Here is a 13,387-nt window from a genome sequence, read left to right as displayed (position 1 = left end):
AATGCCTTGGAGGGAAATGCCAAATTTGTTAATATTCCTATCTCAGTTATGTCTAACGTTGAATTGAAAGCTCATGTGGCCCGATCTTTGAATAACTCTATATTGGTTTAATCTGATTGGCTGGATTTGGATGAGTCTCTTTCCACACCTAGTGTGGGGGAGGAAGAGGATTTTGGTGACCATGCTAATAATGATATATATAGTTTCATGGTGGTGTGTGTTGTTGACCAAGCTATGCTCAATGGAGGCAACAAAAGGCGTAAAAGTAAATCTAAAAAGAAATAGTCTTTGGATTTATCTCTTGCTTTTGTTGTAGTGGGTTTTGTTGGCATATTGGACGTAGTGGATGATGATAAGGCGGCTCTTTGCTTTTCCCCTTGTTGGTCCGGGCTTGTTGGCAACCTATGTGGTTTGCCCTTTTTGCTTGGTGATTGCTTATGTGGGTTCTAGGCTATTTTGAGTGGCTATCACCAAAGGATGGTCTGTGTCTGGCTACGAGGTGGTTGCAAGGAGCTACCATTCATGAGTCCACTTTTGTTTCCCTTTTCTACAGCTTTGTGTATCTGCTTTATTGAGTATGCTTTCATGTCATGTATTTGATGTATTGTGGCTTCGTTGTTGTTGGGTCAGTGTTGTAAGTCCCTTATCTTTTTGTAATAAATTTTTGTTAAAAAAAAAAAAACGGGCGGCAAAATACATGAAATGTTAAAAATATTCTTATGTTTTTATTCTTCAACACTATTTTCTTCAGGCCTATCTCTCCAAGCAGTTTGATGTATTATTCCATCTAAAGCAAGTAAGTCTCAATTTTTATTCGAACCATTCTTCCTCCTAAATTATATATAAAATACTTTATGATAGCTAAATGATAGATTTTAATAGCTAAATGACGGATTAATAAGTGTATGAAAAATATTATAAATATTTAGAAAATTAGATTAATATTTCTAAGATAAGCCCATAATAATTAATATAATAGTCATCAACGATTCCAAATCTCTTTAGTTAAATGATTCAAAATCTCTTTAGTTATTTTATGCTTTATCAGTTGTATGTCCATTGAAGTCTCAAATGAATTATTGATCCATGCATGTTATAATCTTTTGAGTTATTTTTTATTCCAACAGCTAATTATTTTATATGTTTTTAATAATTTTGATTCATTTGTTTATTATGAGTTCCATAAAGGTAACCCATCATTTTTTCTCTTCCATTTTTTTTTTCATAATAGGTTTTCAATAAGAATAATTGTCCCCATTCAATCTCACACTAATAGATTTCAACGGATTATCTCTATCATTAGCCATGATGAGAAAATAACAAAAGCTCAGATTAATAAATGATGATATGCAAATTCTTATCATAATTTTAGAGGAAAAAATATTCAATAAACTTGTGTATAATACTAAACTTTCTTTCATAGTTGATTTGATACAATGTTATAACAGGCCTCTTTCTTGCCATTGCCATCTCTTCCTGCATTAGGAAATCACAATCATCTATAATAGCATCCCTCCTTGCTCCTATCCGCCACTTACAGTGAAATATCCGTCTTCAAATTCAAGTGATTTTCTCTAATTATTTCTCAATTTTAAGTTAAATGGTATTTATGAGCCTTAGAATGTTAAATGGGGAAGAAAGTAAGCATGATTTCGATTAAAAGTTAAAAAATTAAGTTCGGATTTTGCTCATAGGGTGCGGTAGTGCAAGGGAAAACGAAGTCTAGCTCTTGAGAAAATAGGAAAATAAATAGGCTTCGGTGAACGTCGCGGTGCTCGGTCTTAGATGAGCATATTTTGGGAGAATCTAGAAGATTTTCTGGAGCACTGAGGCGATGGGATAGTCGGGCACCGCGGTGCTTGTTCAAAATAATGAAAATTTTAATATTAAAATGTCATAAACCACTTGTCAAACTCACCACCACCCTAGGCTTGTCGAAAATGTGAGGAGGAGGAAAAGAAAGAAGAAAAAGAGGGAAGAAATTTGGAGGCCAAGGTTCGGGATTCGTCCATGGGTTAGCTAAGTAAATTGTAGAGCTTCAGGTAGACTTCTTAACCCAAGTTTCTGATTTCAATTACAGTAAATTTATTAAAAGATATGAACAAAATATGATTTTCTTGAGTTTTATGAAGTTTTTGCTGCATGATTTCTGGTGGGTTATTGTGCTCTTTATTACGTATATTTTGGTTATATGCAATTGAGTTTTGGATTATTAATTTTTTTAGCATGGATTTATGAGCATATTATCCAATTTAGACTTTTCTGGCAATAATAGTAGTTATATAAAAGTCTTGAAATATTATTTGTAAACTTCCTTCTCAAAGTAGAAATTAAAAAAGGGAAAGTACATTGAGCATTTTGTTCTACAGTAAAAGTGCTTTTATAGGTAATTTATATGCTTTCAGCGTACTACATCAAAAACCTAAATTAAGTACATTTACATTACATTTGTATCCTACATTCATAATATTAGAGGAGTTTCATTCTAATGTATGTAAAAGTGCGCTCTATGTTATGTTATAAAAAGCCCTAGATGTGCTCTTTTGGCCCCATCTGTCTGATGCAAATGTGAGAGGGATTTTGGTCCCACTTACTGGAAGCAGGTGTAAGAGGTTAAGTAATATTGTAAGTACTATTCTAACCCCATTTGTCAAGCCTTATTTAATGAATTTGTAGACTATTTGACTAGTTAAGAAGTCAATGGCTACTGAGATGGACTTGAGGAAGGCTTTAAATACTTGTGGAATGAAATAGAAGGAGTATGGGATAATAAGCTGGAAATTTTAACTAAATGAATGCATAAGTAAGCATGTTTGGCCATACTTAATGGTTTGACTGAGTCAATTGGGTCAAAGATTGACTCACCAATGGCTTGAGTGTTTTTGATTCATGCTTCGAAAGGATTATAGAAATTTGATAAGGTTGATTTAAGTGTATGTATTGATTGACCCAAATTGGTTTGATTTGACCAAACATGAGTTTAGTTGACAAATTCAATTATTAATTGGGTCAATGTAGTCAATCAAGTCCAATTCACTAAGAATCACATGCAGGGGAGTTGAATGAAGTTCAATAGTGGTCTGGGGTTTAATTGGGGGTGATAGTGTTGTATGATCAATTGGCCTAGCTCGGGCTAGACCAGCTAGGTAAATTGATCAATCACTGGCTAGAGGGACCTAGTGATGTATGGAGTTCCTAGTAAAGTGATTTGGATGGTGACTGAGATCTGGGAGGCTAGTGCACTATATAAGGCGGTGTACTAGGCTACGTGATTGCAATGTAGGATTGCTAGCTGCTCAGGTGATTGATGTTCAATGATTACAATTAATAATTACTAATTATAAATATGATTGATAAATGCAATTAGATATCCAAGGTGATTTTGAATCAACTGATTATAACTTAGTGATTATAGGTTAACTAATTGTTGACCAAGGAGCTATAGATTAAGTGATTGTAGGCTAGATGATTAACAATTGGATGATTATTAATCATAGGATTGAATATCAGAAGTTTGATAGTCATGATGATCTCACATAAAACTGAGGTTAACACCCCCCATCTCATCTTCCATAGGGGTGCCAAAATGGGTCAATGGGTTGGGTTTTGGTCTGACCCTTGACCTAAAATTGGCCCAACCTAAATTTGGTCAACCCAAACCATACCAATTTAATAAACGTGGTTAAAAATGTGAATACAAACTTACATGCTAGTAACTTGAATGACTCAAACCCAATTTGATAACCTTTTTTTATTTTTAATTTTTTTTAAATAATTTTCAAGCAATCGATTTTAAATTTATTAATAACAAATAAGACAATCATACCAACAAATAAAAAAATTAAGAAAAAAATTAAACATGCCATTTCAGAATGAAATCGATTGGCGTGTCAACTCGAACCTAGCTTGTTTATTAAATGATCAACTCGAATCCAAATTTTTCAGGATGGGTCGGGTCAGATTGGTGGTCGGATCATTTTTTGACACCCCTAATCTCCCACCCCTCAACATGTGCCTCATTATATTTTAAAACTTAAAACTATAGCTAACTTTCACGAGTTTCTTTTAGTTGCTTTTTCAAAGACTTACACAAAATATTAGTCGATCCCAAATAATCTCAGACTTCCAAAGCTTAAATCTATTCAACATCTCAAACTCTAGCTTCATGATCACCATATCTCGGATAAGCTTCATTAATAGTTGTTAGAAAAAATGCCTAACATTATGCAAAATCATTAGCAACTGAAAAATACAATGTTTCTTAAAACAATCACAAATTGATCAAACAATACATAATGGAAACAAATTTATATGGCTTAGCTTGAATAAGATATACCTCAATGGGAAAGGTTAAAATGTGTATATAATAAAAATGTTTTCAAATCATGCCAATTCTCAAGCACATATATGCTCAATAAGAAAAGCACAATGAAACTCTTATATAAGATTACCTCTAGTCAATATATCAAACACAAGATGAAGTTGATAAGAATAATGGTTAATGCCGCTAAATCATCATTTCCTAGAGGGAATCCAATTTGATAAACCTTCTTCTTCTTGTATGTATAAAGAAACCCTAATTAAGAGGCATGCTATCCTTCCTATACTACACAAGAAACTCTACTAAAAAAGATATATAATGAAAAAGATATATCTTCTTATCGATCATACACACAAGATGATGATGAGAACAACATGAAAAATAAATTAAGATAGGACTCGTACACTAAAATCATGGCATACAATTGTAGCACGTGCCCTGAGGTCTCAAGTGTGTAATTTCATGGAGTGAAATTCTCTTGTGCAATACACTTCCCAATGTTAACAATCATGAGCATAATACTTAAGAATTAAGATAATGTTTCTTATATCACATTTACCATAATAATAATCGAGCCAACATTATAAAAAAACATTGAACCTCTCATTTATCTTGTGATTTTAACAAATTTTTGGGATTTTTGAAAAAAACAAACAAACTGAGGCCGTCAGGCGGTCATACAAATTTGTATTTGATGCTTAAAATATGCTTGCAATTATTATTTGTTATTTAGAGGGCATTTAATTTGTTAGAAAAGAAATGCTAAAAGAAACACAATATAAAATAAATTCAATGTGTTTAATTTAAAATTGTTTGATTAGGTATAAAATAAATATAAAAGATTACTATTTTGATTTAATATGGAGTAAAATGAATTCATGTGAAATGCTAGTTGTTGGCGGAGATGGGGTGTTGATTGTTGGCTAGCAACATTCAACGATGAGCGATAGTCGGCGTAGGGTAATGAGGCAGTGGCTAATGGTAGTAGTTGGTGACGGCTTTACAAAGTTTATAAAAATCGGTCAAAGTGTTTGATTTTTAAATATACAAAATGAACTAGAGGGTGAATTACAAATCCATCAATAAATTACATTGCATTTGAAATTTACTCTATTAAACATCTAAATTCTCAAAATACATGAATTTAAAATGCATTACACAATAAATGCAACAAATTCAAACATCTCCTTGGGTAAATTAGGTCTTCATAAAAAATGTTCATTCATATATAAATAAAATAACTTTTTTTTTCACCTTTATTAATCCCTCGAAATTGTGTATTTATCAAATCTTACCTAAATACATGACCAATATCTTATTAGCCAATATTTATTTACTCAAATTGTCACAAAATCAAACACGGGCAACGCTTCTTATTTTTATTCCCCAATGTATTACTCTAGTACATATTTGTTGACTTATTTTTATTTTAATTTTCTTTTCAAGTAAGAAAAATATAAAAAGAATAATTGTTTACTTAAGAGATATTATTTTATTTAGAGGCCATGAAATTTTAGCTATTTTGAGTGTAAAATAAAATAAAAAAATATTTAAAAAATTAGATATTTAATTAGATACAAATTATATTTAAATTAAATTTGACGATATATTTAAAATTTATCAATTAATTTATTTTTAATGTATTTTAAAATCAACTACTTCACATAATTTTCCAATACGGCAATACATTATATCACTTCACCACTCATCACCGACTGCCTTTTCCCTAATCTATTTCTAAATATATAATTTTTGGATTACATCATTAAAAACATTGAATTCAATTTTACTTCAAAATAAATAACAAACATTTCTAAATTGAAAATATTTATCTTATTCATATTTAAATCTTCCTTCAATTTCAAATTACTCTAACCGAACAGACCCTAAAGCCGTTGACGATGTCTGCTCGGGATTAGGGTTAATGGATTATGTAGCCAAAAACTCCCAACGGTTCGAGATATCGATCAAAATAGTATAAATTAGAACGGCACCGCACCAATTTGGATTTAACCCAGATCGAACCAGCGTTTTAATATAAAGCCGGCAGATGGAGTGGGTCTGATAACTCATAACTGTGTTCAGGGTCTAAAAAGAAAGCTCAAGAGTCGTCCCCGGGTGGAGAACATCGCCTCACGTGCGCCGCAACCAACCTGCGGTCATCGCGCCCCTCAGCTTTCTGCTTCTTCCCCGACTTTCTCCGTGCCCAAGGAAATCACAAGTCGACGAAATAGAGGGGTGAGAAACGAGGACAGCAAAGAAGGGAGCATCGATTGTCGGGGTCAAGATTATGATGCCGAACCAGGCGTACATCCGTGTGGGGAGCATCGGCAGCGGCGGTGGCAGCGCCGCGGTTGCGAATGGCGGAAGCGGGACACCGTCGCCGCCGGCTTCGCCGAGGAGGTCTCCGAGGATGCACCGGCGGGGGGCGAAGGATGGCGGCGGATTTGGCGGTCGGAGGTTACCGCCGGGGGCGCCACGGACGCTTGCACAGAAGTTGGCGTGGATGCTGCTCTCTCTTCTCCTCCGGCGCCAGGCCATATTCCTCTTCGCGCCACTGATATACGTATCCGGGATGCTCCTCTACATGGGCACCGTCTCGCTCGACGGCGTTCCTGCGATCATCTCCCGACCCGCCCCTGGCTCACTTTACAGGAGCCCTCAGCTCTATGAACGCCTCCGCGCTGACATGGACGCCGATAACTCATCCGACGGGGTTAGTCCCTTCTAGCTTTAGTGCTTCACTCCTCGTCCGGATCTGAAGTACTCTGCGTTTCTTGTTGCATACAATGTATGGTTAGGCGTTTGACATTGTTTATAGTTCGGTGGTGAGGAGGAAGCCTTGAGTGTGGACAATACTGTGGCGAATCAGCTGATCGGTGAAAGATGGAGCTCTGAGGGGATTCTTTAGTCTTATTTCTTGTTTGATGTTTCTTCGTAATGAGGATTGGTGCATTTAGGGTTCCTAACAACACTGATAGTGAAGCTTGGGATAGTGTCTGGAGTAAATGATTCTTCGTGATGCAATGAATTTTTCATCTGATTCAAGATTATTCTTCTGATATGTTTTTTTGACATTGTTATGGAGTGTGATTTGACATTGGAAGCAGGTGACAGCTTTCTGTTAATTCCAAAAGTCGATGTTTAAACCCGGTTGAGGCTGCCCTAGAGGATGGGGTGTAGGAAAAATAGTACATGTTAAGTTAATGGCAGTTCTGGTATTCTGGCCTTTTATTCTCCGTCTAACTTCCATTTTTCTTAAATCTTTATTAGCATGCTTTCAGAGTTTTTGAGTTGATGGCCTTCCTGCTGCCTATGCCTGAAGTGACTTTGTTCTGTAGTTTTCAGTTTTACCTTGTTTGTCCGAGAATGCCAAAACCTGAAATCCGTTCTAGGTATTGTTGATATACACTTTGAACATAAAAACTCTTCCGGCAATATATTCTTGTAGTCTATCTTGCACTAGATGGTGCTAGGACAATGGAAGTGCCTGCATTTTGCAATTGACAGATCTTTTTTCATTCCATTGAGCTGTAATTGACAAGAATAGGTTTAAGTAGATGAGAGCATTCCTGCTTATTTGTCAGCTCACTTTTGTTCTATTTTCACTTCAAAAAGGGTTCATCTTTTACTCGAGCCATGTAGGATTGTCTAGGTGATGTTTGTTTAATTCGTATGTGTTGAGATGAAATCATCTTTAAGGGAAAATGAAAAAAAGAAACATTGTGGTATCAGTTTGATGAAAAAAGGTAGAATTAAACCGATGGTTGTTGTCCTTGTGTTAAGAGGTGAACCTTTATTTTGCAAGGATATGAAGCTCTTCATTCTATAGTTGCTTGTTAGTTCATTTCATTGCTTGCAATAATAATATTCTGAAATGTAACATAGTTGAAGTCTATCAATGTTATCCTTGTGTTAAGAGGTGAACCTTTATTTTGAAAGGAGATGAGGCTCTTCATTCTGTAGTTGCTTGTTAGTTCATTTCATTGCTTGCAATAATAATGTTCTGAAATGTAACATGGTTGAAGCCTATCAATGTTAACAGAATGTTTAATAAATGCTGTAGCTTTTGTGAAGTGCCTTTCAGTTCTTCTATAAATGTGGTATGATTTCAAACTTTTCCAGGAGACACTATTCAAGTGTTTTTGCTCCCAATTTAGTTCAATGAAAGGTAGATGTACTAGTAGTCAATTATGCCGAAGTTTTTCTTGAAGTTGGCCAGGAAGTTGTTTTGGACTACTTTTGAAGTTCTAGTTCATTAAAAGATCATACAGAAATCAAAATATTACTTGAAATATCAATTCCTCAACAATGAAAAATCTGAAGCGTTTACAGTTGTAGGTTGTATGAGATCTGGGACATTTTGTCTTGCTAAGAAATGCTTTACTTATCTATGTTGATTTGCTGTTCAACATCATTCATTTTCATATTTTGGCATTGATTTTGAATTATTTGGGTTATGCTTAAAGAGAATAATAGAGAATTTTGGTGTTATGCTTAAAAAGAATAATAGAGATGAACAAAGAATAATAGTAGAGGTGAACGGAAATCATTTGCTTGGAATAATAGATGGAAACTTAAGTTTGTAAGCCTAGTTTTTGTTTTTATATTATTTTTTAATTTTCTCTAATTTCTTTCTACGATTGAGTTTTTTTTTCATGGTTATCTTTAGGAAAAAGTTGAGACAACATCAATCTTTTATAACGGTGATGAGGGAACAGTACATGTGAAGAGGAAACAGTACATGGGGAGTTAGTGTACTAGTAGCCAATGGTGTCTTATACAAGTGTTGACAGTTAATTATCTTCTAAATTGATCTCTTAGTTGTAAAGTTGTTTGTGAAAAATAAATTTGTTATTGTTATTCTTCTCAATGATTCGAGAATTACTTGCATTTGAAATTAGAATGAAAGGAGAGGGGACTAGAAAATGAGAGATTGTATGCTTAATTTATATTTTCGTATTTCATTTAAACAAATAAGATGAGAAGTTGTATATTAATAGTTAAAGAAACAATTACCAAGAAAATAACCAAATTTTAGAAACAAGTCTTTAATTTTAGAATATTGAATTCATTTCATAGTATAAATGATTGTTGTTGTCCATAGATTGATGGATTGTTGTACATAAAAAGTTATCCATGAATTCCTAGGTTATTGTAGATGGAAATATGCTAGTCATGAATTCAAGATTATTTCAACACTTCCCATCAAATTAGGCTGCATATGTTGATCATTCCCGATTTGTTGACTAGTTTATCAAAACTATTTTGGGTAAAGCTTTGGCGAGGATATTTGTAATTTACGAGTTTGTTGGAATATTGTATGGTTGGGCTAAATCCATTTTCATTATGTTTCTTTGATGAAATATTGCTCTTTCTCAATGTTTTTAGTTTTGTCATTTTGGATTGGATTTTTGTTAGACTGGTCCAGCCGGTCCACGCAGGACTGGCCCAACGAAACAGAGGCGGAAGAGTCCGCCTCTTCCTGTAGGCGCGATCTGACTACCATTGTGAGAGCCATTTAGGAAGGTTTTTGAAGGGAGTTTAGGAGGGAAATTAAATGTAGGGACTGCTTAGAGATTTCCTTTTAAATTGTATGCATTAAATAGTTTGCTTTCCTAGGGTTAGGGCATCTTGAATTTGTCTGAAATTTGAGATATCTTAGTTTGTCTTGGGCTCTAGCGGCGTGTAGAGATTGGGAGAGATCGATCCTCCTCTCGAATTGAGGATCACTTGTTTCTTGTTTGTTTTTCGTCCGTTAATTGATTTTTGCAATAAAATCTATTGTTTTTCCTGATTTTCATTGGAGTTTGAAAGAGTTTTCTCGTTGTTTCTTTGAAGATTGATAGGAAATACTTGAGATCTACAAGTGTTACCTATCAATTTTTTGCTATAATTATGACAATCTAGTTGTCATAATGCACTTTTAGAGTTTTTTTTTCACTTGATAGTTTAGTTCTTCTAACAATCTCTTAACCACAATCCTTCATAAATGCCTAGTGTTGCTACCGTATATTCAGCTTCAGCACTGCTTCTTGAGATCACATACTTATATCTCCATGTTACCAAGTTTCCCCATGCACAAGTACAATGACTGGAGGTGGATCTTTGGTTTGATGGCTCTCCAGCTCAATTAGCATCTTTGAAATTTTGATTATTTTATTGTATGACTTTTTTTTTATAACATGCATTTTTATAGTGCCATTTTCAGGCACCTTAGGTGCGATTAACAACTTCCATGTGGTATTTAGTAGATTTGTTCATTTATAGGCTTAAGATACTAATATAGAACCCAATAGCAACATGAGTGAGGTAGGTGAGGCCTATCAGGCATTGCTACCACCCTTTATTAGTAGGTGTGGAATTAGTACTGATTCCTTATTTTTTGTTGAGTCAATTGAAGTTTCTATGAGCTTATATCCAAGTATTACTATTTTTTAAAATAAATCAAGAATACTTCCTTCGGGAAATAACAATACTTTATTTGATCATGTCACTTTCATATCAAGAAAATATTTTAGATTCATATTTTAACTAAAACTCTTTTGCCAGAAATCACTTTAATTTGGTTTACTCATTATTGAAGTCGCCTATTAGTATAATATCATTTGTGCATATGATCAAAATCACTTTTTTTTTTTAGGTAATCATTTGATGAAGTGAGTGTGATCAATTTGGCACTGAGTCCACTTTCATTTTTCAACATATTAGGAGAATATGCCAAATCAAGCACAAGGGGATTGTTTGAGGCTATATTGAGCTTTTTTAAGTCTACATGCTTTAATGACATTTCTTTTTTAAGTTTTCAATTCAGGTGGGGTCTCCACATATACTTCTTTCTAAAGATCCCGGTTAAAAAACACTCTTAATGTCAAGTTGATGTATTGCCTAATCCAAATTTTCCGTAGGAGAGTGTAGCATGAATTTTATTATGTTTGGCAATGCTAGATAAAGTTTTTTGATAGTCAATACTATATGATTGGATGCACATTTTTATAATAAGTCGAAGTTAAAATTTATCCACCCCTCTATCTGTTTTATATTTGATTGTAAATACTTATTTGCATCCAATTAGATTTTTTTTTCTCAGTGGAAATTCAAAAACTTTCTACCTTCCATTATTTTCAAAGGCTTATATTTCCTCTATTATGGCTTTCTTCCGCTTAGAGGTTTTGGGAGCTTTCATGAACATTATTTGAAATATATATTTTATCAAGACCAATAACAAAAACATGAAATCAAGTGAAAAATTTTTTAGTAGTCATAAAATCATAGATTGGATGTTTTGTGCATGACCTCGATACTTTTCATAAGGCAATAGGATAGTGGAGATCAATATCAGTATCCGTGGATTATTCTCACAGGTTTGTATTTCATTTTTAGGTTCTTGGGTGTGTGGGATATATATTGATTGATGCCCTTCTTAAGTTTTTTTTTTTTTCTTTTTTCTTTTAGAAACAAAGCTCATTCTCCATTGGCTGAGTGTATTTGACAAGGAGATGAGGAAGTTTGTGGTAATGATGAGGCTTCAGTAGGTTGGATATATTTACAAGGTGATAAGGGAGTTTGCTGGTGTGACAAAGCTTCAATAGGTTGAATGAGTGGCAATGAGAAATGGTCATTATTCACATGTATGATGAGAGATGATGGTGGATGATTACATGAGTTCTAAACTTGAAAGTTATGTTCTTGCATTATTCACATGCAAGAGAAGGTTGGTGTTCATGGAAGGTTGCATCTGTGGAATTGTTAATTTTTTTAACAACCAGGGAATATCATTTATTCTCTTTTTGATTTACGGATTAATCTAATAAAAATACTCTTAATAGATTTAGGGTCTAAGTTTTTGTGCTGCTGAGAAAGAACATGAAAGAAAATTGAACACTCAAAAATTTTTGGAGGAACAAAAGAAATGTTTTTGATCTTGGGAAATGAATAACAAAGAGTTTGAATAGAGTTTTGAAATTTGGGTGCTCTTAAAGGCACTCTTTTAATAAGATACATCATTATTATAACAATTTCTTTCCAATGATACCTAGGAGCATTTGTGAAGAGTATTAGTGATTGATCCAACTCTAAGAGATGCCTTTTTGTCCTATAACCACTCTATTTTGTTGAGTGGTGTCGACGCAGAGCTTTGGTGGTTAATAACTAGATATACGAGATTATTTTGTAAGGTAAATTTGAAGTATTCTTTCACATTATTGATTGAACTTGAATTTTGGGCTGCAATTAAGTGGATCGTGGTGTTTAAATGTTTAAATATTTGTTTTGGTTTGAGTTTTTCTTTTATTATGAAAGCATAAGTGAGACAGTTATGATCGACAATGAAGGGAATAAACTATCTAGTTTTAGAGATAGTTTTGGCTCTTGATGTCCCTACACATCATTATGGACTAAAGCAAATTATTATGAATGTTTATAGGTTTGACTTATATAAGAACTATGAGTGTATTTAGCAAGATGAAAAATTTCACACTATAAGTCCTTGGAATTTTTGTTGGTGAATTGGGAAAGATTTAATTTCTTAAGACAAGTAAAGTTTGGGTGTCCTAGTCGATAGTGCCAAAGCTAGGCACCACTATAATTATTTGAAGTGTGTTTGAAATTTGAAGTGGGTTTTGGTGGATACACACCCCATTGTTTAAGCCCTTATCTTAATTAAGGGATCATTATTTAGAAGATAAAGGCTTGAACACATCTTTGCACTGTCAGTCATTGTCTTTGAGTTCAAGTTCTGAAAGTGACAAAGATAAGATGAGAAATTAGTGACACATTTTTTGGCTCAAGTGAGTATATTTATTGGTAGTAAGTTGCAATCTAGTTTAGGCACTAGAACCAGAGTCAAGCTTTAGATCTTTTGAGAGAATAATAAAACATATTCCAACCACTTTCTATTATGAACAATTTACAATACAGACTTTATAATTTTTATGATATGAGTTGTAATTGTTGAAGATATTTTGGTATCCTATCATGATTAGATGCTCCCGACTTTATCGAAACAGCATGTTTCTTCTTATTTGTGATGTGGGCATCTGATAATTTTCTTTTTTGATCAAACAA

The 13,387-nt window shown here is 33.8% G+C and overlaps 1 protein-coding gene across 2 annotated transcripts in view; it reads left to right on the top strand.

Moving 5' to 3' along the window:
* Positions 1-6,398: 6,398 nt before the first annotated feature.
* LOC110110237 (protein ESMERALDA 1) overlaps positions 6,399-13,387 on the top strand; it is a 37,950-nt gene continuing 30,961 nt past the window's right edge. For both annotated transcript variants that reach the window (XM_020841618.2, XM_028696369.1), the window contains exon 1: positions 6,399-7,037. In XM_020841618.2, coding sequence (XP_020697277.1) covers positions 6,612-7,037 — 426 coding nt within the window. In that variant the 5' untranslated portion in view covers positions 6,399-6,611. The remainder of the gene's footprint in view (positions 7,038-13,387) is intronic.

The sequence above is a fragment of the Dendrobium catenatum genome, unplaced genomic scaffold (genome assembly GCF_001605985.2).
Source record: "Dendrobium catenatum unplaced genomic scaffold, ASM160598v2 fragScaff_scaffold_740, whole genome shotgun sequence".
In the NCBI taxonomy this organism is placed as follows: domain Eukaryota; kingdom Viridiplantae; phylum Streptophyta; class Magnoliopsida; order Asparagales; family Orchidaceae; genus Dendrobium; species Dendrobium catenatum.
Note: the sequence above shows the minus strand (reverse complement) of the source record. Positions and strands in the feature narration are given on the sequence as shown.